The sequence below is a fragment of the Saccostrea cucullata genome, unplaced genomic scaffold, assembly GCF_032062105.1.
Source record: "Saccostrea cucullata isolate Sc308-1 unplaced genomic scaffold, CSIRO_AGI_Scuc_v1 ctg4, whole genome shotgun sequence".
NCBI classification, from domain to species: Eukaryota; Metazoa; Mollusca; class Bivalvia; order Ostreida; family Ostreidae; genus Saccostrea; species Saccostrea cuccullata.
The window spans coordinates 750,108-776,228 of record NW_026920828.1 but is presented as its reverse complement, the minus strand read 5'-3'; the positions used below and the strand labels follow the sequence as shown (position 1 = coordinate 776,228).

Below are 26,121 nucleotides of genomic sequence, written 5' to 3'. Positions count from 1 at the left end.
ACCACTAGATAGTATGAACATGTCAGCACAAATTTTGAACTCATTGTTTATGATTTGGTTGAAGCCTAATAACTGTAAAAATTCTAAGTATATTTATCTTCCATAAAAAAAAAAATAAAAACACAAACTGTTTCATCAATTAACAAACAAAGAATGAAATGCACAAAATTTTACGTGCGATATAAAAGGAAGGACAATAGCAATCATAGGCCACAAAGGTGTCAGATGACATAAACAGAATGGAGAAAACACATCAATCTCGTGGGCCAGTTCTGTATCCCAGCTTACCTTGCTTCTGAATTCCGTCACAAAAGTGGCCCTCACGAGAGTGTCAGTATCACCTATAAAACATAACGGTATTTACCCACCTCTGGTATCTTTAGCCGACAGGAACTTGTACCTGTTCTGATCTCAGATGTCTTTAGCCGATATTTACCCGTTCCCGCCTCTGGTCTTTCTAGTTAAAGGTACATGTTCCCATCTTTGATGTCTCTAGCCGATAGGTACTTATTCCCACCTCATATGTCTTTATGTGATAGGTACATGTACCCACTTCTTATGTTTCTAGGTGATAGGTATCTGTTCCCACCTCTGGAGTCTCTAGCCGATACTTAGGACCTGTTCCCACCTCTGGAGTCTCTAGCCGATACTTAGGACCTGTTCCCACCTCTGGAGTCTCTAGCCGATACTTAGGACCTGTTCCCACCTCTGGTGTCTTTTGCTGATACTTAATTCACACCTCTGGCATTTGAAGTCGATAGGTACTTGTTCTGGCCTGTAATGTATCTAGTCGATAGGAACCTGTTCCAACCTCTGGTGTCTCTAGCCGATATTTAGGACCTGTTTCCACCTCTAGTGTTTCTAGATGATAGGTACCCATTCTACCTGTGGTGTCCCTGGCCGATAGGTACCTGTTCCCACCTCTGGTGTCCGTAGTTGATAGGTTCCTATTCCCACATCTGGTGTCTCCAGGCATAAGTGTTTTTGCCCCTGTTCATGATTCACATTCAATATTGGATTTATGAGAAATATTTCTTAAAACAATAAAATCAATTAATATGTTTTGCTTCCTCTCTGTTTTTATTTTCAAACATGAGCTTTTTAGCATGGGTCTTAGATGATTTTTCAAATATTACTCCGCTCGGGGTGGACAAGAATTGCATAGGTTCTTGTCACAGCTGGTTCACCCTAATTCGTTTTTCTAAATACATGTATCCTCTAACCATTAGAATGAAAGAAAAAGTGAGCAAGCTCACATACTCCACGCTCCCCCAAAACTCAAAGTGCTGAAAATCCCGGAAAAAAAAATGAAAGAATCGAAATTTTCCGGTAATATGCACATCTACAAATTGTGTCCTAAATATCTGCAAAGTTTAATGAAATTCTGTGCAGCGGTTTATGAGGAGTTGCGCTGTCAAACTGTTCATCACTACATTCAAGATATCCCAAAAAATCTAAGTTGAAAAGTGCCGAAATTCCCAGAAAAATAAAGGAATCGGAATTTCCTGGTAATATGCTCATCTACACACTGTGTCCTAAATATCTCCAAAGTTTGACGAAAATCTGTGCAGCGGTTTATGAGGAGTTGCGCTGACAAACTGTTCATCTCTATGTAAAAGGTATGGCCAGAAACCTGAGGTTTAAGTGCGGAAATTCCCGGAAAAAAAATAAAGGAATCGGAATTTCCTGGTAATATGCAAATCTACACATTGTGTCCAAAATATCTGCAAAGTTTGACGAAATTCTGTGTAGCGGTTTATGAGGAGTTGCGCTGACAAAATGTTCATCTCTTTTTTATTCAAGGTATAGCCAAATGCCTTTAAAATCGTTAAAAAGTGCAGGAAATTCATCTTTTAAATAATTTCAATTGAAAAAATAACGAATTTCATTATGGAATTTTCTGGTAATATGCTTTCATCTACACGTGTGAAAAGTTATTGTGTCCTAAATATCTGCAAAGTTTGCACGAAATTCTGTGTAGCGGTTTATGAGGAGTTGCGCTGACAAAATGTTCATCTCTTTATATATAAGGTATAGGCCAAAACCATAAGGAAATTAAAAATTGGGTTCAAATATGCGGAAATTCCCTAAAAAAAACGCGTAAATGGAATCGGAATTTCCTGGTAATATGCACATCTACACATTGTGTCCTAAATATCTGCAAAGTTTGACGAAATTCTGTGTAGCGGTTTATGAGGAGTTGCGCTGACAAAATGTTCATCTCTTTATTCAAGGTATAGCCAAATGCCTAAGTTAAAAAGTGCGGAAATTCCCGGAAAAAATAACGGAATCGGAATTTTCTGGTAATATGCACATCTACACATTGTGTCCTAAATATCTGCAAAGTTTGACGAAATTCTGTGCAGCGGTTTAATTATGAGGAGATGCGCTGACAAAAAACAGGACTGACGGACGGACTGACTGACTGACTGACACTCTGACAGACGGGTCAAAAACATTATACCTCACGCAACTAGTTGCGTGGGGTATAATAAGGTTTTATCGTTGGAATTTCGAGCGGTACTTATTGGGACCCTTTATAATCTGACCTGTCTTTATATTCCCATAAATCAGAATTTATTCAAAATCTTTTGTATGAGAACAAAAATAACATTTGCTGTGACTTTCAACTCGATATTATGATATATTTACGACGTATTAATTCAAATAATTACATTCATTATGTCGATTCGATATATCCAAGAGAACTTGAAAGTAAGGACACTACAAAGTCTGCCAAATTGGTTTCACGTATGGATGTTTACTTACTGACTATATAAGATAAGGGCCATCTTAACTGTGTGAAAAGGGATGTTTCGAAAAAAGGGGAGGATGATTTTGTTGTCCCCATCGTCAATCTTCCGTGTGAAACATATGGAGATAACGAACAGTATTCGAGCTCAAAATTCCATTTAATATTACACAATAAAATCAGAGAAAACACGAACCTCCAAAACATCACAGTGGGATCAAGTGCCATGGAGGAGTGAGCATCCCCTGCCGACCGGCCACACCTGCCATGTGCTCCTTGTCATGATCAAGACATAACGGAAAAGTCCGTCCACAATTCTTTGTGTTAATAATGGCCTGGCCTAACAATTAGTATGAAAAATATCAGTCAGCATATGACTTAATGATAAATTGTATTTGCTGACAATCGACGACAGAACTTACAAAATGATGACTTTAAACGATACTGCTGATATTCTTGTTTCATCAACTTGTTTGTCAATAACTTACATCGTTTTAGAAATTGTTCATAATTAGAGCATGCTCTTGCGTATCGAATCTACTTAGAGATATACATGTAAACCCCGTATGCAGGTGATAAGAATATATTGCTGCATAAGTAGTTGACGATTGAAAATTTAAAGTAATCACGTTTATCATAAAGCTTGGTTGTTTGATTACCATTAACGTCTTTTTCAAGTAAAATATTCAGATATGAAACAGATGTGTCAGATTCTGTGGTATCTTTTATTTCAAGCTCACCGGGATCGTGTCACATAAGAATGGAAGACAAACATTGTTGATTGGTGTATTTATGTAGTAATATCCGTTTTACCTATGTACACATTTGGTATTTATATGTCCAAACTTATAAAATACTCAAGAGCATGCTCCGAGAGAAATCAGTTTTTGAATCGAGGGATGCTCCTGACATACAAGCAGATGTTACAGAGTTTTTAACACCTTCGTTTAAAGTCGGCATTTTATAACTTCTATTTTAAAAATGATCTTGTTATCATACTTATATATCCTCTAATCAAGTCGTATTTGGCTGACTTGTTTTTTATACTAATTGTAAGGCCTTTTTTACTATACTCATATTACCGACTTTGACTTGAGAATGTTCCGTCTACTGATCATTACATAAGGCTCACGACAGGTGTGACCAGTGGACAAGGGAGGCTTACTGTTTCTAGGGTCCTGACCCACCTCTCGAATTTCTCGAACCTTTTCTTGCTGTTGCCCAACTGCAAAAATTTACTAAGTCATGGAAATCCAGTATCATTCTGATTACTTAATTTCAGGGACCAAGAGGGATAGACCATCCTTAGATCCTGGATGTGTTTTGTGTTTCTTGATTTCTCTCAAATTTAGAACAACACATTTTAGAACAACACATTTGAGAACAACACATTTCATGTTTCAAGAAGATATTTTTAACACAAATGGTAGGACATTTTTGGGAATCCTTGAAATACGTACATTTTATCCAACAATTTGCCCAATTAACCTGTAAAACATATAGGAAAGTTATTTGTTTGTCTGCCAAAATTGTTAAGAATTAGGAAAGGTAATGTTTTGCGCTAAACTGATACATAAAAACTTCTGTTTTGCATAACTTACGGTTTGTCTCTTTCACAAATGAATTTGCGCTTTGTGTGACATTCAACATCGGCGTATTTTCCATGAAACCACGCAGACATTATAACACAGTTCTCTCCCTGTTGTCCGTCGGGTTCGTTTGGACCCCAGTTTGTTATTTCTATCGGAGTTAAAGATGAATCGTAAATCCACTGATTTTCCGCAATAATGTCGGTAATCCCAACCCAAAACTCACCGGCACCTGGAAAGAGACAATTAAAAATAACGTCTTATCATCTTTCAAGAAAACAGTTCAGAACTCTACTGTAATTTACCATGTTTACTGTTCATATCTTCCTTGTTCTATGCTATACTTACTCACGCTTGATACCTCGCTGGATAAATATCCAATTTCAGAGTGTGTATTAGGTTCTGCAAGCTTTGAATGGTACGATTGACAAATAATCTGAAATGTATCAATGCAATTATCAATAGCATAAATCCATTGAACAAATCGAAACTTGAACGGGACAAAGCAAAGGTAATCTCGATTTAATTGTCACTAGCGTGTCTCGTTAAAACTTTTATCGTCACCAGAGCAAGCTTTTGTGTACAGATTCAGCTTAGAGACGTAAATACCACTATCTCAAGCAAGTGGTATTGGAATTTTGCTTAAAAATGTCTTAGGAGGCCACATCCTTTATCTGTTGGAATTCTGACGTGTATTAAGTGTACTCCTTAATTAGCTAACCTGTATTTATATTCATATGAAGCCGAATTTATTAAAGAAATGTCTACAATAGATGAGAAAAGACTGGTGTGACCTTCAACTTGACATCCAGAATTAACGCCACGTGATACTGAGCCGAGAGAACGTGTTTTGGCTTATTTTTGGAAGTCTAAGTGCTTTTGTAGTGAATTTGTATTCCTGCACTATTCTTATGCTTTCTGCGCTTGTGTATATATGTTTTTGATTTTGATTTTCGTGAATTTGAAGAATTTATTTAACTTATCTAACTATTTGTTTGGATCTTTAACTTGTGAGAACACCGTGAGTAGTGATCAGTGATTACCGTGTCCACTTGTTACCTATCCTGAACTGTCACCCGTGTTTGTGTGCAACAGTTCATTAGCTTAGCAGTCTAGCCTGAGTGTTTGACCGTTATCTACTCAACTGTAAAAACACGGAGTTAATCAAACCTACATATTTCAAGGAGAAGGAAGTGCAAGTAAATGCAATTAACGGTGTTAACCGTATTTCTGATTATGAGTTACATGTATCTGTCGAAGTTGGTAAAATTGTGCCAGATATTCTTTGTGTTCAAAAAGACAGATATTTGTGGAGAGTCTATGTCAAAACATTAGAGAGCAGATCGAAACTTCTACAGGAGGGTTTTGATGTTAGAAACAAACACACAGTGTCTAAGACAACAATCCCTTCTCTGCGGGAATCAAGGACCCATCTGAACAGGTATTGAAGAAAACTGTCAAAGGGATTCCGCTGTCTGTGGATGATGAGGAAATCATGAAAATGCTAAAACAATTCGATCTTAATTTCACAAGTGATCTGAAGTTTGAGAAAATAAGGCATCCAGAAATACAGAAAATGACTGAGATTTTGAATGGAAACCGTTTTATCTATGTGAGTGCGCTCCCAGAAGGAAAATTTCTCTTTCGTACATGCAGATGTGCTGGCTTGGAGTGCTTTATCTACCATTACGGACAGCCTTCTAACAAACGTACTCCACAATGTACAAATTGCAGGGAAGTTTCCCACTATAGACGAGACTGTCCGAACCAGCCCAGATACAAAGTGTGCAAAGAGGAGGGGCATTCCCCGGGAGATGAGTCTTGTGACCGATACACAGAAGACTCCCCTAAAGTTGTGTCGTTTGCAAGCGCTGATGATGCATTGTCCAACTTCTTTCCATGCGAAATAAAAACTTTCGGTGTCCAACACAAATCATCTGAACACGCCTTCCAGTATGTGAAAGCCAATAGGAGCGGGGACATACTCAGAGCCAACGCCATTTAGTCTGCGTCTTCTGCTCTTGATGCAAAACGAATTGGTAAGATTTCGCCCTCTGACAACTTCGAATCCAACAAAGTGGCTCTCATGACTGAAATAATCGAGGCTAAATTCGAATAAGTGTCTGATTTTCGCGAGGCTCTTTGTAAACAAAAAAAATCGACAATCTTTGTTGAGGCTACATATGACGACTATTGGGCATCCGAGTTGGACAAAGATGGCACCATCCATACAGTTCCCTCAGCATGGCCTGGCCAAAATAAATTAGGGGAAATCCTCGGTAACGTCCTTGTCTCTCATTCTAGCGACAAAGTTCGTAATTCCCAGCGTTCGAGCTCCACACCGCGTATTACAAAGAACGCATCTCAACCAGACATATCCAGCATCTTATCTGAGCTTAGAGCTCCGCGAAGACGAAACATTTCCGGATCTCGTAAACACTCACAAAAAAAGTCTCAAACCCAGACTCACAACGACGATTAGCATGATAGTGTGTGAGAAACATCTATCTACTGCTTTCAAGACTTGAGTGTTATCACTTCTTTGGAGTAACTTATATAGGTATTCTTATACTTATTTATAAAAAAATTATTATTTATTATCAATTAAATTGACTTCGTTAACATTTATTTCGATAAATTCAAGACGTTTAAATTCTAAAGAAAAAAGAGGCAAATTTTACAGTTGGATTTATGATACAAAAATCGATGTTATTTTATTTTACAAAAACAGACAAAGTTAATTCACCTTTCAAAATGTTCAAGATGACAAAATAGTTTGATTTTATATTGATAGATTACTGTTCATTACTTTCACCCTTTTCATTCTTCACAATAAGAACTCTGATGCTTAATGTTCTTCCATGACAATATCTAGGTAGTCCTTGAAAATCGAGTCTTCAAAACAGCTGTTGGGTAATTATTTTGCTTTATAAACGTTTTATTATCTCAAACTCGTAAAGAATTTGTTCTTTTAACAATTTCTACATTAAAGGTGATATAAACACACAAAGGGGAATAAAATTCCTTTGATAACATACATTTTATCCAATATGTCGTCCTGTCAACCTGTAAGCAATGGACGAAAAAATATTTATCTGGAAGAACATTGGCAAATAATTTTGCTACAGAAACATACTTGTTTTTGAGAATGTCGCGAATTATTTCTTCCTTTTACTGAACAATAACAGAATCTTATTTTGAATTACTTACAATTCGTTACTTCGCCCGTTATGCAAATTATCCCATATTTCCCACTATCGTTGATGTCCCTGGCATACTATACTAACTAGACAATGATTCCTTATATTTCCATTTCATTGTGAAACAAAACTGTAGATTTAGACTTTGAAAATGTAGACATAGACTTAAATTACACTGATTATCCCATGCCAATTTCAGTAATCCCAACCCCCACCGGCATCTCAAACACATATGCACAGGTTTACAATATTTGGTTCCTAATCTCAACACAGAAAGATTGAAAAATATTTGCTGATTTTACTTTAGTTGACCTATCGACTTGCCTAATTTACATTCCTCAGCTTATCAAGATAAATATCCAATTTCAGATTGAGTTATTCACAGCTTTGAAAAAAATTTACACATAATGGAAATATGTTACAATAGCTGTTTTCCACAAATCTGAATTATGCAAAACTTTTTTGAAACATTCAACATCGTCATATTTTCCATGAAATAAGTATTAGACATTAAAACACAGTCAGCATTTGACTGACGGATAAATTGTATTTGCTTACAAGTTTTCATTGCATCGACCAAAGAACTTAAGAAAGGACTGATTATCCACAACTTGTTTGTAAGTCCCAACTCAAAATTGGCATCTCAAAAGGTATGCACAGGTTTAAATGGTTAATAATTCAACAGAAAATAGTTGAAAAATATTTACTGATTTTACTTTCGTTGATCTATGTTACTTAGTGACATGAGATACCTCGCTAGATAAATATCCAATTTCAGATTGAGTTTTTGGTTCTGCAAGCTTTGACAGAAAGGATTTACACATAATCTGAAATGTAAGTGTTACAGTAGCTGATTTCCAGAAATCTGGATTATTCAAAACTTTTTTGAAACAGTTGAACCTAGTCATGATTGTGAAATAAGTATTAGTACTAAAAACATCAGTCAGCATTTGACTGACTGATAAATTGTATTTGCTTACAAGTGGTCATTGCATCGACCAAAGAACTTAAGAAAGGATGACTTTACAGCAACTTTTTTGTAAGTGAATCAACTCGTTTTAGAAATTGTTCATACGTAGAGCATGCTCTCGCGTATCGAATCAACTGAGATATAAAAACTCCGTATGCAGGTGATGAAGGTATATTACAGCATGAGTAAAGGTAGTTGACGATTGAAAAGTTAAAGTCATCACGTTTATCATAAAGCTCGGTTGTTAGGTTACCGTTAACGTCTTTTACTAGTAAAATATCTTAATATGATACAGATGTGTCGAACTTTATTTTATCTTTTATCTCAGCCTCACCGGGATATATGTAAATATCATAATAATGCAAATAATCATTGTCAATTGACTACGTCGATATCTTTAAATGTGGAGTTGAATGCCACAACTAGTGTTTTCTTCTTTTCAGGCATAAGATTTTGGACAAATTCTGCTCCAAACGAATACAAAAATTGGTCTTTAGTAACGGGGCGGAATTGGTACCCATGGGAATTCCAATGGATTAATATTCTGCTAAAAAAAGCTCTATTTATTTATTTAAAGGAAGACATCATGTGACACTGTACTACTCTACTCTACTTTAAGATTGATAAACAAAAATGATGTAGGCCGCATGGGATACAAATTACTTTTGACATGGATGACTAACGTCTCACATGCACTCAAAAATACTTATCTTTTAATGTAACAAGTATTAACCATATACCCTGTAATGACAGATATTAAACTATATATCCATATAACGTGGGTTAGGACAGTGAACGCTTTATAAAACCGCGAAGCGTTCATAAAAAGCGTTAATTGTTCTAACCCATGTTATACCACTATAACTAGAATTGTTATAAAATTCTTTCATCTTTTAATTTTCCATCACTCATTCGTGTAGATAATACGACAACAGTTCCCTTCAGAAATGGCTTCGAATTGAATGAATGAGCATAGTTTTAAATGAAAATAAAATAATACCGAGGCCCCCGTCCAGGTTTCTAAAGTATGCGACAAAAAGTAACACTTGTCTTGGAAGTTCTTCCATCCTGTCGGGCAATCTGAAAAATATCAAGATATAGTAATCACCATGTCCATCCAGTCTTTGAAAATATTTAGAATTAACCGGATACTAATGAGACAGCAACCAGATTCCAATTGTTTAACAAAGTGACTAACCTGCGCAAGTAAGCAAAGGAGCCGACCATAATATTAACACTTGGATCATTGTAATGTCTTCCATTAGATTGATTATTTTGTCGCTCTCCTTACGCGATAAACAGCGACCTTATTACAGAGCGTTCAAAATCTGGCTTAAGGTATAACATCACTATTAAACATGGCAAAATCACAAGACACTTCAACTAAACCATACTTTAGATTTTATTATATATTTCAATAAAAGATTTTCGGAATATTTAACTGTTATGTGAATATAAAAAGCATATCCTTTGAGGTCATCTTTCAGTACTCTCTGATAAGAAAGTTGAATGTCTTGGTGGAAATTTCTTTTGATATCTAATGACCTGTTTAAGATCGAATAGAAATTCAGACTGGAGACTTTATTTCGAGTTGAACTTAAGCACCTTACTCATGCAGCAATATACCCTCAGTCATCACCTGCATATGGGGTTTATTTCTCGCTTTTGGTTCGATATGAAAGAACATACTTTACATATAAATAATTTCTAAGACTAGGCAAGTATTGACAAACAAGTTGATAAAACAAAAATATCAACAGTCTCGTTTGGAGTCATCATTTGGTAAGTTCTAGGGTCTATATAATTACCTTTTCAGCAAATATAATTATCATTGAGTCAAATGCTGACTGACGTTTTTCATACTTATTGTTAGGCCACTAATTCCACACTTAATTGACGACGGATTTTCCCCTTATTTCCCGGTCATGACAAGGAGCACAAGACGGGTGTGACCGGACGACAGGGGATGCTCACTCCTCCATGGCACCTGGTCCCACCTCTGATGTTTTAGAGGTTCGTGTTTGCAATGCTCCTTTTCTGTATTGTTTTATGGACCTTTTAAAAAGAAGCTTGAAATAACTTCTAACTCCATAATAATTATTTTTGGTCAATTAACAAGGTTTTTCATAACTACTATCGATACGATATATCCTGTATGCTGAATCCGAAAAAATATGCTGGCCTTCATGAAAATTTTACTTGCGTTAATGGTCAAAATGGCAACAAAATGGTATATGATAATTTTTAACTTTTCTATCTTCAGCAATATACCTTCAAAATGAAGAATATATATCTGAATATTTAACTGAGTGTAATAAAACTATAAAAAGGATAATAAAATGCTAACATTACAATTTCAGAGTTTCGTTTAAAGTCATCATTTCATAAGGTCGATGGTCGAAAATGACCTTGTGTGCAAATTTACATATAATAAATTTACACACGTTTTTTAGTAAAATTGTTAATCCATTATTTATACATGTTGACGAGATTTATGTACCTGATCATGACAAGGAGCATACAGCCGGTGTGACCATTTTCATATGAAATAAGGCAGATGGACAGTTTCAGAATTATGATTTTTATAGAAAAAGGGTATTTTTTTACTGTTTGATAAAAGACTAACTTTTGAATCCTTCATCAAAATCATGAAATCCAGGAGGACCTATCACCACTAGATTTATGAACATGTCAAACAAATTTTCAACTTTGTTTATGATTTTAAGGACAAAGAACTGTATTCTAAGAATTTATACACGAAGAAAAAAAATTATTAAAATTTTGTTTAATGTTTGGAAATGTTTTACGCCTTGGTCCTAAAGGAAGGTAATAGCAATCTTTGGGGTGTAATGAAAAAAGTGACTATTGCCATCTACTGGATGACGTCTTCAGCAGAAAAGGGACTATTGGAATCTCTTTGGTGTTGAGAAATCCACAGTATATCAAGTGTGCAAAGCCATTATAAAATATCTGCTTGAATAGGATAATTATGTATTTTCCAAAAGAATGAAAAGGATGAAGAAAACTAAGTGATCGATCTCAAAAATATTTGAACAATACAAATATGTGAATAGGAAGTTAACACCAACCCCTAGAAATACACGGTGGGATCAATTGCCAAGATACTTACGAATGCTTACTTTCAAAGAGTTTATTGAAATTCCTGTAACATTAACTTATATGTGAGTAGCTTGCCTGAATTAAAAACAGAGAAAGGTAGAGGAAAGTCATCAAGAGCTAAACGGTAATGGGGACCGAGCGATTGATGGATTGCATGTACCTATATATCATAGCTCCGGAGCATTCCCAAGGAAACAACTTGAATAGTAAGGACATTACTTATTGATCCTACAAGGCATGTGTCTGCGACCATTGCTGTATCTTTCTACTTCATAGACATAAACATAAGTTTGCAAGAGAGGGTGCAAGATGCCCTCGTTTTTGCAAACTCGAAAATTTATCTCGGAGGAGTTGAATCCATGTTTCAGACTTTTGCCTTCTAACCACCATGTTTACCAACTGATATTTTACACGCCATTGCATACACAACCGAAACAACACTTAACATGGAGATTTATGCAATAAACAAACCAAAATTCATACATAAGTAAATTTGCTGTGTGTTCATACGACAAAATTTACACACATGAACTAATAATTTGCTACAAAGTGTATCCAAAAGTTAATTTGCACCTAGTCCTGACCAGGTTTAAATTTACTCAACAGTGCAGAATTTGCATATGAGTAAATCAGTTCATATCACAAAAATTGCACATATGAGTACATTTACTTATGTGTACAATACACTGAGGTATGCAAATCATGTCGTATGAATGGGGTATAAGGTTCTGCAAGCTTTGAATGGTATGATTGACAAATAATCTGAAATGTATCAATGAAATTATCAATAGCATAAATCCATTGAACAAATCGAAACTTGAACAGGACAAAGCAAAGGTAATCTCAATTTATTTGTCAGTAGCTTGTCTCATAAAAATGTTATCATCATCAGAGCAAGCTTTCTTGTACAGATTCAGCTTAGAGACATAATTACCACTACCTGATGCATGTGATATTGGAACATTGCTAAAAAGGTCTTGAAAGACCACATCCTTCTTATCTGTTGGAATTCCGACGTGTATTAAGTGTACTCTTTAATTAGCCAGCCTGTATTTATATTCACATGAAGCCGAATTTATAAGAATACAATAATGTATGTCTACAAAAATAAAACTTGCTGCGACTTTCAACTTTATGATTATATCAGTTAACAATAGTTTAATCAAAGTTACATTCATTATGTCGACTCGATATATCCAAGAAAACTTGAAAAAGACACACCATAGTTTACTGTGCATATAAGTATCTTAACTGTCATATGGTCATACAGGTATGTTTTGCTAACTATAGAAACATAAGGAGATAACCAGTAAACAACTAAATTGAATATTACACAACAGGGTGACACGGATTTTCAAACATCACCAGTTTCTAATATTGTAGACAGCCATGTGCTCCATGTCATGATCTTTCCGTGAACTGTGTGTTAAGGTTCCCCAATTTATGAAAAATTTCAGTCAGCATATGACTTAATGATAAATATTATTTGCTGACAATCGAGACTTTCAAAATGATGACTTTAAAGGTACAGCTATTTCTTGTAAATCAACTTGTTTGTAATGACATTGTTTTGGAAATTGTTCAACACATGGCGTATCGAATTTTGAGATATATTTTACACATTGCTGGTGTGACCGGTAAAATTTAAAGTAATCACTTTATCATAACTTGTCCAAACATCTTTTGCTGTTAATCAAATATGAAACAGATTTGTCAGACGTGGTTCATTTATTTCAAGCTCACCTATATATCGTTCACAGATTTGGAAGAAAATAATTGTTGATTGGTGTATTTCTGTAGTAATATCCCGTTTTCATTACACATTTTATTTTATTCCAAACTTATAAAATAATTCATGCTTTCAGTTAAGTTTTTGATATTTCAGCTATGCTCATTAACTATAATTGTATATCAAGAGTTTTCAACACCTTCGTTTAAAGTCGGCATTTTGTAACTTCTATTTTAATTTCTTGTTATCATCCATATCCTTTAATCAAGTCTATTTGGCTATCATTTGACCAAGATTTCTGCATTTGTTAATTACGCACTGGCCCGTGGACAAAAATTGAGCACTGTAATTGTTTTTAAATATTGTGCCTTTTCAAAAATTTACAAACTCATGGAAATCCAGTTTCAGGTTTATAAAATTAGCAGAGAGATAGTAATCAAAAATGTCATTTGTGTCTCATGATTTCTCGCAAATTTAGATACAACACATTTTAGAACAACACGTTTCATGTTTCAAGAAAATATTTTTCAACACAAATTGTAGGACATTTTTGGAAATCCTTCAAATATATACATTTTATCCAACAAGTTTCCCAGTCAGCTTGTGAACATATAGGAACGTTATTTGTTTGTCTGCCAAAATTTTTGCAGAAAAAAGGAATTTTTGGAATATCAGCAAAAACTTCATTTTCTAACTTACAAATTGATCAACAAATATATTTTATTTTTAAAAAATCGGCGTATTTTCCATGAAACCACGCATTATAACACAATCTCTCCCTGTGTCATGTTTTTATACTTATTTGGTTTTTTTGCCTTCTATTTCCACATGTATTTTAAATAATGTGTAAAAGGCTTTTGCTATCAGACAAGTTAAAAATGACAAATCACTTATCAAGAAAGCAGTTGAGAACTCTACTGTAATTTACCATGTTTACTGTTCATATCTTCCTTGTCTCTAAAACTGTATTATTTTATTCCATTTCAGAGTTTGTATAGGTTCTGTCAACTTTTAATGGTACGATTGACAAATAATCTGAAATGTATCAATGAAATTATCAACAGCATAAATCCATTGAACAAATTGAAACTTGAACAGGAAAAGCAAAGGTAATCTCATTTATTTGTCAGTAGCTGGTCTCATATAAATTTTATCGTCACCAGACCAAGCTTTCTTGTACAGATTCAGCTTAGAGACATAAATACCACTACCTGATGCATGTGATATTGGAACATTGCTGAAAGTCTTGAAAGACCACATCCTTCATATCTGTTGGAATTCCGATGTGTATTAACTGTATTCCTTTTAATTAGCCAACCTGTATTTATATTCACATGAAGCCGAATTTATAAGAATATGTCTACAATAGATGGGAAAACGCTGCTGCGGCCTTCAACTTTATGACTTTTATCAGTTAACAATAGTTTCATCATAGTTGCTTCCATTCCTAGTCGACTCGATATATCCCAGAAAACTGGAAAAAGACACACCATAGAGTGTGCAGTATCTTTTCATATTCATACAGGTATGTTTTGCTAACTATAGACTATAAGGGCCAGTAAACAACTAAATTGAATGACAAACAGGGTGACTTCAGATTTTCAATCGTCACCATTTCTAATATTGTAGAAGTATTCTACTTTCGTGAACATATGCCTCAGGTTCCCCAATTTACTCTTTACTCAGGAACATGTTCGATTAATTATCAAATCGAGACATTTCCAAGACCTCGTTAAAGGTCAGTATTTAGTAAATCAAAGGCTAGTTATAATGACATTGTTAGCATATATTTTAACACTGGGTCGTATTTTGACTGATATTTTATACATTGGGTGTGACCGGTAATGACAAGGGATGCTTCCTCAAACGTCCAAGCATCTGTTGCTGTTTCTGGAATACCAGGTGTCCGTGTTTTATGCCCCTGTTCACAGATTTGTATCGTTTGTCGATTTCTTCAGATTAATCACCGTTCATTATTTTCAACTTTTCCACTGGAAACAATTCTGCTTTCAGTTAAGATTTTTAATATTTCAGCTACTCATTAACTATAATTGTATATCAAAATCGAAAAACATTTTATTATTTTTTTTCTCTTTCATGATAGGCTTTATGCTCTTAAAATATCATTTGACTCAAGATTTCTGTATTTGTTAATTAGCGCACTGAGGGACGAAAAATTGAGCACATAATTGTTTTTAAATATTGTGCCTTTTCTTATTAAGGTAGTCCGATCCTCAGGTTTATAAAATTAGCAGTTTAGTAATCAAAAATACTCATAAGAATAACTCTGAATCCACAAAGTTATGTAAGTTTATCCACAGTATTTCTTTAAAGTTAAAGATTAAAGTTTATCATATTATATAGGTAAAAATGGTCAAATCTCCAATATTTTTGCAGAAAAAGCGAATTGGAATATCAGCAATGCATTTTCTAATTACAAATTGATCAACAAATATATTTTATGTTTAAAAACTATACGTATTCAGGCATTCAGAGAATTTGTCATGATTTTTATACTTATTTGGTTTTTTTGCCTTCTATTTCCGTCATGTATTTTATAATACATAGTGTAAAAGGCTTTTGCTATCATTGCAAGACACCACAAATCACTTTGCTTTCATATCATGCTAAAAGCATTGCTAAAATTCATAGAAATTCCAGAAACTGTATTTTTTTTTCTTCTTTTATAGGTTACAAATGTCAACTTTTATACGACCTTTTCTAAGACTTCCATAGACCTTGCATCTTATAAAGATGAATTAAATGAAAATTGTTGCATGAAAAAAATTAATTTTCAAGCTTCATTTTGATGCATTTCAAACCATTAAATATTAATTTTTGGAGTTACAAATAGGTCGATATCCTTAAAACGTTATCAGTTTCTTTTCCATCAGGTTCTGCCGCTCTTCGACACACATTGCTTACAAAAACCTTACTAATTTATCAAAAAATAAAATTCATGATTTGTGGTTTATTCTTTTGATAGAAAAGATGATGCTACACTAGATATTTCAAAAACTGTCATATTTATGTACCAAAAAAGCGGTTTTAATTTTATGGCGCTAGTCCACGAACTTTTTGATAACCCCTCGTAATCTCAAAATATTACTCACCGTATATTCATTACATATTCATTCACTGTTTCCACAACCAAACATTCCTAATAATTGTTGTTAATAGTCCTCCTGACTCTTATATTGTAATCATCGAACATTTCGCTTATATATACATCCATTTTGGTTTCAAAGATAATTCGGTCCAATATGCTTCGTTCAGATGTTAACTACGAGAATACTTGATAAAGGAGAAAGGGATTTTTCGAAATCTTCCTTTTTTTTGCAATTGAGATAAGAATTTGTAGGAATAAATCGAGAAGCGAGCGCACTTTTTTGTGCGCAATAAATATACAGTTTTTTCAATGGGTGGCACTGTAGCTATCCGGTCTATCAATATATTTTTTCGGAGAGCTACAGATCTGCAGCTATTTACAAAATTAATTACTCAATTCTAAGTGAATTCACTTCCAATAGCATAATTTGAAAGTCTATTTTTTATATATGTGCCTAGAATAGTGTGCTAATGATAGACACGATCTGTGGTGCCGTTTTTATCAAAGTCAATGTGTCATGTGATATAAAAAATTATGTCAAAATATGAATCAACAAGCTTGGAATCCCTTAGAAGACCAGTGGTTGAGATTGGAACCAACTTTTCAAATAAAAATCATGACAGTTTCTCGGTTGTATTATTAAGCATTGTATTTAAACAAAACTGTTTACTTTTAAAACGATTTTTCCTCTATTTTCTTTGTCTTGTATGTCATTTATTGTTTTAAATATGTAGTGCTAAATTGAATTTTAAATTTTTATTACCAATGTTTATTCTCAAAACTTCGACATATCGTTATCATCCTGGCTATTGGAAAGCGTTTCAATAATTCTGACTATCCTTCCTACCTCACACACAGAACTTTAATGGCCGCAACCAAATAAATATACATTTGGATATTTTAGTTGATAAAGAGATAAATTGCTAGCATTTTCTTTTACTTTTTACCTGAAACGCTTTCACTTACTATAGTATGTATACTGGTGAATGACTTCAAAATTAGACCTAAACCAGACAATCAGGGCCATGGAGCACAGCAAGTTCTTCAACACGATGGCTTTCAACTTTTTTTTAATCAAGTTTCATCAAATTTTGCAATAAACTGGTACCATGAAACGTATCGCCTGCATATGCAGTTTATGCCTCTTTCAATACGCAACCCAGTCTTCTGGGTACGCACAATATCTAAAAATGGCAAATTCTTAACAATAAGTTAATTATACTGTCTCGTTTTAAGTCAACATTTAGCGAATTTTATGGTCGATATACTGAACTCGTTAACAACTACATCATGAAATCATATAATGGTTTTCATACAATTTAATGATTAGTCCGTTATTTCTCACTGAATTTTCTGCGGATTTTCCCGTTAACCATGACAAGATGCACACGTCTAGTGCGACACCAGTCACCAAGGGGATGCTAACTCCTCCATGACACATTTGATATTTTAGCAATCTGTCTCCTCCTAATGAACTATGATCCAGCTGCAGTAGCAGCTGTTCGTTATCGTCGTAATAAACAATGTGAATACCGAGGCACTGATCCAGGTTTCTAGAGTGTGCAAGAAAAAGTAACACTTTTACTGGAAGCTTTTCCATCCTGTCGGGCAATGTAAGTATTCCCACGAACAAAATCTGACAAAGTTATTCACCTTCTGAATGTTAAAGATGACAAAATAGTTTGATTTCATATTGATCGATTACTGTTCGTTATTTTCATCCTTTTCATTCTTCACAATAAGAACTTTGGTGCTAAATGTACTTCAATGACAATATCTAGGTAGTCCTTGAAAACCAAGTCTTCAAAACAGCTGTTGGTACTACTTTTGCTTTTTTAAAACGTTTTGTTATCTCAAACTCGTAACGAATTTATTATTTCAACAATTTCTACATTAAAGGTAATATCAACACACAAAGGGGTATAAAAATGTTTATTCCTTTGATGTCATACAATCTATCCAATAATTTCTCCTGTCAACCTGTAAGCAATGAAGGAAAAAATATTTATCTGAAAGAACATTGGAAAGAAATAATGCTACAGAAACAAACTTGTTTTTGAGAATGTCGCGAATTATTTCTTCCTTTTACTGAACAATTACAGAATTTAATTTTGTATTACTTACAATTCGTTTCGTTCACAAATGAATTTGCGCTTTGTGTGACATTCAACATCGGCGTATTTTCCATGATACCCCAAAGACATTACAACACAGTTCTCTCCCTGATGTCCGTCGGGTTCGTTTGGACCCCAGTTTGTTATTTCTATCGGAGTTAAAGATGAATCGTAGATCCACTGATTTTCCAAAATAATGTCGGTAATCCCAACCCAGAAGTCACCAGCACCTCGAAAGAGACAAGTTAAAAAGTACGTCTAATCATCTTTCAAGAAAGCAGTTGAGAACTTTACTGTAATTTACCATGTTTACTGTTCATATCTTCCTTGTTCTATGCTATACTTACCGACGCTTGACACCTCGCTGGATAAATATCCAATTTCAGAGTTTGTCTTGGGTTCTGCAAGCTTTGAATGGTACGATTGACAAATAATCTGAAACATATCAATGAAATTATCAATAGCATAAATCCATTGAACAAATCGAAACTTGAACAGGACAAAGCAAAAGTAATCTCAATCTGTTTGTCAGTAGCTGGTCTCATATAAATTTTATCGTCACCAGACCAAGCTTTCTTGTACAGATTCAGCTTAGAGACATAATCACTACTGGCTTTTAAAACCCCTGTCCGTATGAAAATCCACTGTCTTTCTCTGTATCCTACAGCATTTTCACAGTAATCTACGGTATATCTACAGTATGCTACGGTATGCTAGCTCTGTATATACAGTAAATCTCTGTATGCCACTGTATGTATCCCCAGCATGCCACAGTAACATACAGTAGGCCCCGATACGCCTACAGTATGCCACTGTATGGCTACTGTTTCCTACAGACAACTACGGTAAACCACAGAATATGCCCCAGTAAGCACCTGTATATGTTCACTGAAGCAAAAATAAGAAGTTTATACGCTCCCAGAGCACTGTACTTTTACCTAAAATGTGGGATTATCAATTTAGTACACATAGTTACTTACCTTAGAAATTTTTGAACATTATTTTAAACACATAGTAGTATTTTTTTAATTTGTTAGGAAACTTATCGTGTTCTTTTATAACTCTGAAATAACTACGAAAAATAATTAAATCATTGCTTCAAAGAATATTTATCTATCAATCTTTTAAAATTAATTATTTAATTTATTCTTTGGTTTGATTTATTAGTTAATTAATTAATTTTAAATTATTTATTTTGCGAACACTTATCTGAAACAACTATTAAAAATTAATAAATCATTGCTTCAAAAAATATTTATCTATCAATTTTTAAAACTAATTATTAAATTATTCTTTGTATTGATTTATTAGTTAATTTGTTTATTTATTTATTTTGCAAACACCTATTTAATCCATAAAATACTTGAAGTGACTTTGTACTTTTGAAAAAAAAAAAAATTACGGCCGGGGTAATTCTGCATTTTGCAAAATTGTAGTTTTTAAAATTGATATAGTTTCTTTGACAAAAAAAATAATTAACGGCATGAAATTAATCATTTAAAATCAAATCAATCTATTTCTTGACAAATGCAGAGTGCATAGTAGACATGGCAAAATATTAATAAGGTGAAGTGGAAAGTGAAAATTAAATAAAATAAATAACTTTAAAAAAACAAAATTAATATATGAACTAATTATTTATCTTCTTTTTTATTCTGTTTATCAATTTATCTACAAATACATAAATAAACAGAATAAATATAAAAAAAAATATTGATTTTTTTGTAATTGACAAGACAACACAGTGATTAAATATACCCCCCCCCCCCAATGCATTTTTTTTCTTGGTTTTATTTTTATATGAAAATTATTTCTCCTAAAATATGCTACAAAGTATTTTTTAAAGCATATTAAAACAAATTTCAATTATTTTACGTCCATGATGGATATCAAAATAATCGTCAGAACATGCACTATTTTAATTTGTTAATTGCAATTTCTTATATTTACTTTGTTTTGATTGAAAAAAAAATCAGTTTTCAAAACCCTTACACGATTATGAAAGAACTTCAAAGCCATTGATTGTTTACAAGTGACATGGGGTACACAGTAATGACACCTATTGTCTTTTTCACTGACCACTATACCTTGTTTATTTTGTGACAGAGAGCGACCGTGTCCACTCTGAGGCTGTTTGAAATAACATTTTCTGTTTGTGAGAGAACCGATTTTTTTCAATCAAAACAAAATAAAAGTATCAAAAAAGCGATTGACGGGTTAAGATTGTGCATAATGAGACGATTATTTTGATATCCAATACGGAAGTAAAATAATTAAAAGTAGTATAAATATGCTTCAAAAAGACTTTGAGAGACATTTAAGCGGAAAATTGTTTACATGATATAAGCCAATGAAATCCAACTTTCGGGGTTATAATTATTAAATTTGTTGTATCGTCAATTTTAAAAAATAATAGATAAATAAATTGTTCTTTTTACAATGTTTAAATACGTGCTTTAAATCAGTTTTATTAATTTATTCACTAACCATTTAAAAATCAATTATAGATGGTTTTTGAAAGCTAAAATTTTCTAAAATGCAGCATTACTCTTCTTGTGTAGGTGTGTGTTTGTGTATTTTTTTTCTACATTAGGAACAAAAAAGCCATTCCAATTATTTTATGGATTAAGCAGGTGTTAGAAAAATAAATATTAAATAAATGGTAAATAAATAAAATAATTAATTAATTAATTAATCACCATAAAAATGTTCAAATATTTAATAAAATGTTTTACATTGACAATACAACAGAATAATAAATAAATTATATCCCCGAAAATGAGATATTTTAGGGTTTTTTGCACAAATATTTTTATCCTTAACTATGTAACAAAGTATTTTTTAAAGCATATTAAAACAAATTTCAGTTATTTTACGTCCATGATGAAAATCAAAATAATCGTCAGATTATACACAATCTTTATTTGTCAATTGCAACTTCATATTTTTACTTTGTTTTGATTGAAAAAAAAAATCGGTTTTCAAAACCCTAACACGATTATGAAAGAACTTCAAAGCCATTGATTGTTTACAAGTGTCATGGGGTACACAGTAATGGGTGTCTTCCCACTTAGCCAACATTTTGAAAAAATACAGGTAAAACACAGGTAAATCTGTGTTGGCTAAGTGGGAATGGGGTACAGGAGGAGAACAAAAGAAATTAATTACAGGTAGGCTATAGTCTGTTTTAAGATGAATAAAATATTTATTAATTTTTGTCTATTTTAATTTGATGTATTTATTTAAGAACAGTTACATCAGATAATCAAAATTTAAAAAAAAAAAACTTTCTGATTATTTTGTGTAAAGATAGGGTTATTTTGTAAATTACATAATCATGCACATTTCAAAGTAAAGATATCAAGGATTTTTAACAATAACCCATTTATTTGTCGACTTTACATTTAGAGAGGAGAAAAAATTTAAGTCAATTAAACTCTAGAAACGCTAGGTTTTACAAGTTCAAAATTGGTGAGAATTTGAATTTAAACATATATCAGATTAATTTTACCATGTATATTTACACTCGTATATTTACACTTAATCCCTTTTCATATTTTAGCTCAGATATGCCATATAAACATGTAGATTTAGGTATAATTCTTATAAAATAAAAATGCATAATTCATTGGTTATATTTAGATTGTATATAGTCTTTCCTTCTTTTATTGTTTTAAAATGAAAAAGACAAAATACGCTGCAACATGCCTATTTTAAAATGTACAAACATTGATACATGTATTTTTAATTGATTCATTTTATAATTTTTTAATTCATATTAAAATATTCATTTTATTTGTATAGTTTTACTCTACTATGGAAAATGCCCCAAAATTATTTAATAATTTTGGGGCATTTTCCATAGTAGAGTAAAACTATACAAATAAAATGAATATTTAAGCTGGTGTCTTCATCAGATAATAAATCACATTGCATCAGCTTTGATTACTGTGTTCATAAATTACCATGATCAAATATTACATACTCAGATAAAATAATATTTCTAATCTCAAATGTTAATTATATTAGAATATTCAAAATTCTCTCACTTTTCTTTTTTGTTTCATCATTAAATACTTCATTTCTTATAAAATTAATTTTATAATTTTATTAATATTTAATTTTTTAAAAATTGCAGATTTTACAATATTTACAAAAAAAATTCTGGAACTTTAATTTTATTACTCTGATTTTATAATTATATTGATTCAAATTTTAATTTCAATTTATGTATTTTTACACATTTCAATGGTAGTACGGTAATTCTCAGGTAATCTATATAATTATACTCATACCTGAAAACAGACTATAGCCTGTTGGTCACTCAGGTGTAAAAATCAAAATGTTGGCTATGTGGGAATAGGTTTTTTCAAAATGTTGGCTAAGTGGGAATAAACCCAGTAATGACACCTGATCACTATACCTTGTTTATTTTGTGACAGAGAGCGACCGTGTCCACTCTGAGGCTGTTTGAAATAACATTTTCTCTTTGTGAGAGAATCGATTTTTTTCAATCAAAACAAAATAGTATCAAAAAAGCTATTGACGGCTTAAGATTGTGCATAATGAGACGATTATTTTAATATCCAACGCGGAAGTAAAATAATTAAAAGAAGTATAAATATGCTTCAAAAAGACTTTGAGAGACATTTTAGCGTAAAATTGTTTACATAAAGTTAGCAAAATAAATCCAACTTTCAGGTATACAATTAATAATTTTGTTTGTTTATTCAATTTAAAAATAAGAAAAAAATGATTGATTACCTGCAATTAATTAGGTTATTTTCTTTAAAGAACATCAATAAGTTAAAAAAAAAAAACAAACAAGAAATACCCCGGTTGTGTTTTTTTTTTTTTTTACAAAAGTTACAAAATCATTCCAAGTATTTTATGGATCAAATAAATGTTCGCAAAATAAATAATTTAAAATTAATTAATTAACTAATAAATCAAACCAAAGAATAAATTAAATAATTAATTTTAAAAAATTGATAGATAAATATTCTTTGAAACAATGATTTAATTATTTTTCGTAGTTATTTCAGAGTTATAAAAGAACACAATAAGTTTCCTAACAAGTTAGAAAAATACTACTATGTGTTTAAAATAATGTTCAAAAATTTCTAAGGTAAGTAACTATGTGTACTAAATTGATAATCTTACATCTTAGGTAAACCTACAGTGCTCTGGGAGCGTATAAACTTCTTATTTTTGCTTCAATGAACATATACAGGGGCTTACTGGGGCATATACTGTGGTTTACCGTAGTTGTCTGTAGGAAACAGTAGCCATATAGGGGCATACTGTAGGCGTATCGGGGCCTATTGTATGTTACTGTGGCATGCTGGGGATACATACAGTGGCATACAGAGATTTACTGTAAATACAAAGCTAGTATACCGTAGCATACTGTAGATATACCGTAGATTACTGTAAAAATGCTGTAGGATACAGAGAAAGACAGTGGATTTTCACACGGACAGGGGTTTTAAAAGCCAGTAGTGAATTACCACTACCTGATGCATGTGATATTGGAACATTGCTAAAAAAGTCTTGAAAGACCACATCCTTCTTATCTGTTGGAATTCCGATGTGTATTAACTGTACTCTTTAATTAGCCAACCTGTATTTATATTCACATTAAAATATGTCTATAATAGATGGGAAAATACTGCTGTGGCCTTCAACTTTATGACTTTTATCAGTTAACAATAGTTTCATCATAGTTGCATAGTGGGAAAATATTTACTGAGTTTATTTCATTGATCTATGTTACTTACTGACATGCGATACCTCACTAGATAAATATCCAATTTCGGATTGAGTTTTATGTTCTGCGAGCTTTGACAGAAAAGATTTACAAATAATCTGAAATGTAAGTGTTACCGTTGCTGTTTTCTAGAAATCTGAAATATTCAACACTCTTTTAAACAGCTGAACAACCTAGTCATGATTGTGAAATAAGTATTAGTACTAAAAACGTCAGTCATCATTTGACTGACTGATAAATTGCAATAACTTACAAGTGGTCAGTGCATCGACCAAAGAACTTAAGAAAGGATGACTTAACAGCAACTTGTTTGTAAATGAAACTCGTTTCACTTGATAGCCTTTTGTAATCGAGAGTTGTACGTTACTCGTTTTAGAAACTGTTCTTACGTACAGCATGCTCTCGCGTATAGAATCAATTGAGAGATAAAACCGTATGAAGGTAATGAAGGTATATTGCTACATAAGTAAGGGAACATTTATCATAGAGCTCGGTTGTTAGATTACCATTAACGGCTTTTTCAAGTAAAATATCTTAATATGATACAAATGTGTCAGACACTGTTGTATCTTTTATCTCAAGCTCACCGGGATATATGTAAATAACATAATAATGCAAATAATCATTGTCAATTGACCATACGTCGTCAATATATCTAAATGTGGAGTTGAATGTCACAACAAGTGTTTTCTTCTTTTCAGGCATAAGATTTTGGACAAATTCTGCTCCATATAAATACAAAATTAAGTTTTTAGTAACGGGCATAATGTGACACTGTTGCTTCTTTAAGATGGATAAAACGAATGGGATACAACTAACTTTTGACATGAATGACTAACGTCTCACATGCACACAAAAATACTTATCTTTTTATGTAACCAGTATAAACCATGTACCCTGTAATGACATATATAAAACTATATGCCCATATAATATGGGTTGTGACAATTAACGCCTTATAAACCGAAGCATTCATAAAATGCGTTAACTGTAAGCTTTGTTATACCACTATAACTTTGATAACTAATAAATTCATTCCTCATCTTTTAATTTTCCATCACTCATTCGTGTAGATGATACGACAACTGTTCCCTTCAGAAATGGCTTCGAATTGAGCTAATTTTTATAATGACACGTTAAGCGGAGTAATACATTTTTGACGAAACTCAACTTATGTTATACAATATGAACTAAATCTTTTAGCCAATCAAGTGATTGAAAAATTAAATTAAAATAAAATGATACCGAGGCCCCCGACCAGGTTTCTAAAGTATGCGAAAAAAAGTAACACTTGTCTTGGAAGTTCCTCCATCCTGTCGGGCAATCTGAAAAATATCAAGTTATAGTAATCACCATGCCCATCCAGTCTTTGGAAATATTTAGAATTAACCGGATAATAATGAGACAGCAACCAGATTCCAATTGTTTAAGAAAGTGACTAACCTGCGCAAATAAGCAAAGGAGCCGACCATAATATTAACACTCGGATCATTGTAATGTCTTCCATTAGACTGATGATTTTGTCGCTCTCCTTACGCGATAAACAGCGACCTTATTACAGAGCGTTCAAAATGCGCACTGGTTTAAGGTATATAATATCACAATTAAACATGACAAAATCACAAGACACTTCAACTAACCCATACTTTAGATTTTATCCTACATTTTAATAAAAGACATTCGGAATATTTAACTGTTATGTGAATATAAAAAGCATATCCTTTGAGAAAGATATGGAGATAACGAACAGTATTCAATATCAAAGTCC

The 26,121-nt window shown here is 32.8% G+C and overlaps 1 protein-coding gene across 3 annotated transcripts; it reads right to left on the bottom strand.

Annotated features, from left to right (window-relative positions):
- Positions 1-4,150: 4,150 nt before the first annotated feature.
- LOC134258378 (C-type lectin domain family 3 member A-like) lies at positions 4,151-26,099 on the bottom strand. 3 transcript variants are annotated; one of them, XM_062740906.1, is made up of 5 exons: positions 25,797-26,099; positions 9,512-9,591; positions 4,690-4,777; positions 4,354-4,573; positions 4,151-4,240 (listed from the first exon to the last, which is right to left on the bottom strand). In XM_062740906.1, the coding sequence occupies exons 1-5, from the start codon at positions 25,858-25,860 to the stop codon at positions 4,216-4,218; spliced, it is 477 nt and encodes a 158-aa protein (XP_062596890.1). In that variant the 5' UTR covers positions 25,861-26,099; the 3' UTR covers positions 4,151-4,215. The 3 variants fall into 3 exon arrangements, with proteins under 3 accessions (XP_062596890.1, XP_062596888.1, XP_062596887.1); XM_062740904.1 differs by lacking the exon at positions 25,797-26,099 and adding an exon at positions 9,710-9,830; XM_062740903.1 differs by lacking the exons at positions 4,151-4,240; positions 4,354-4,573; positions 4,690-4,777; positions 9,512-9,591 and adding exons at positions 18,353-18,449; positions 18,594-18,813; positions 18,931-19,018; positions 25,599-25,678 and having other exon boundaries at positions 25,797-26,068.
- Positions 26,100-26,121: the final 22 nt, after the last annotated feature.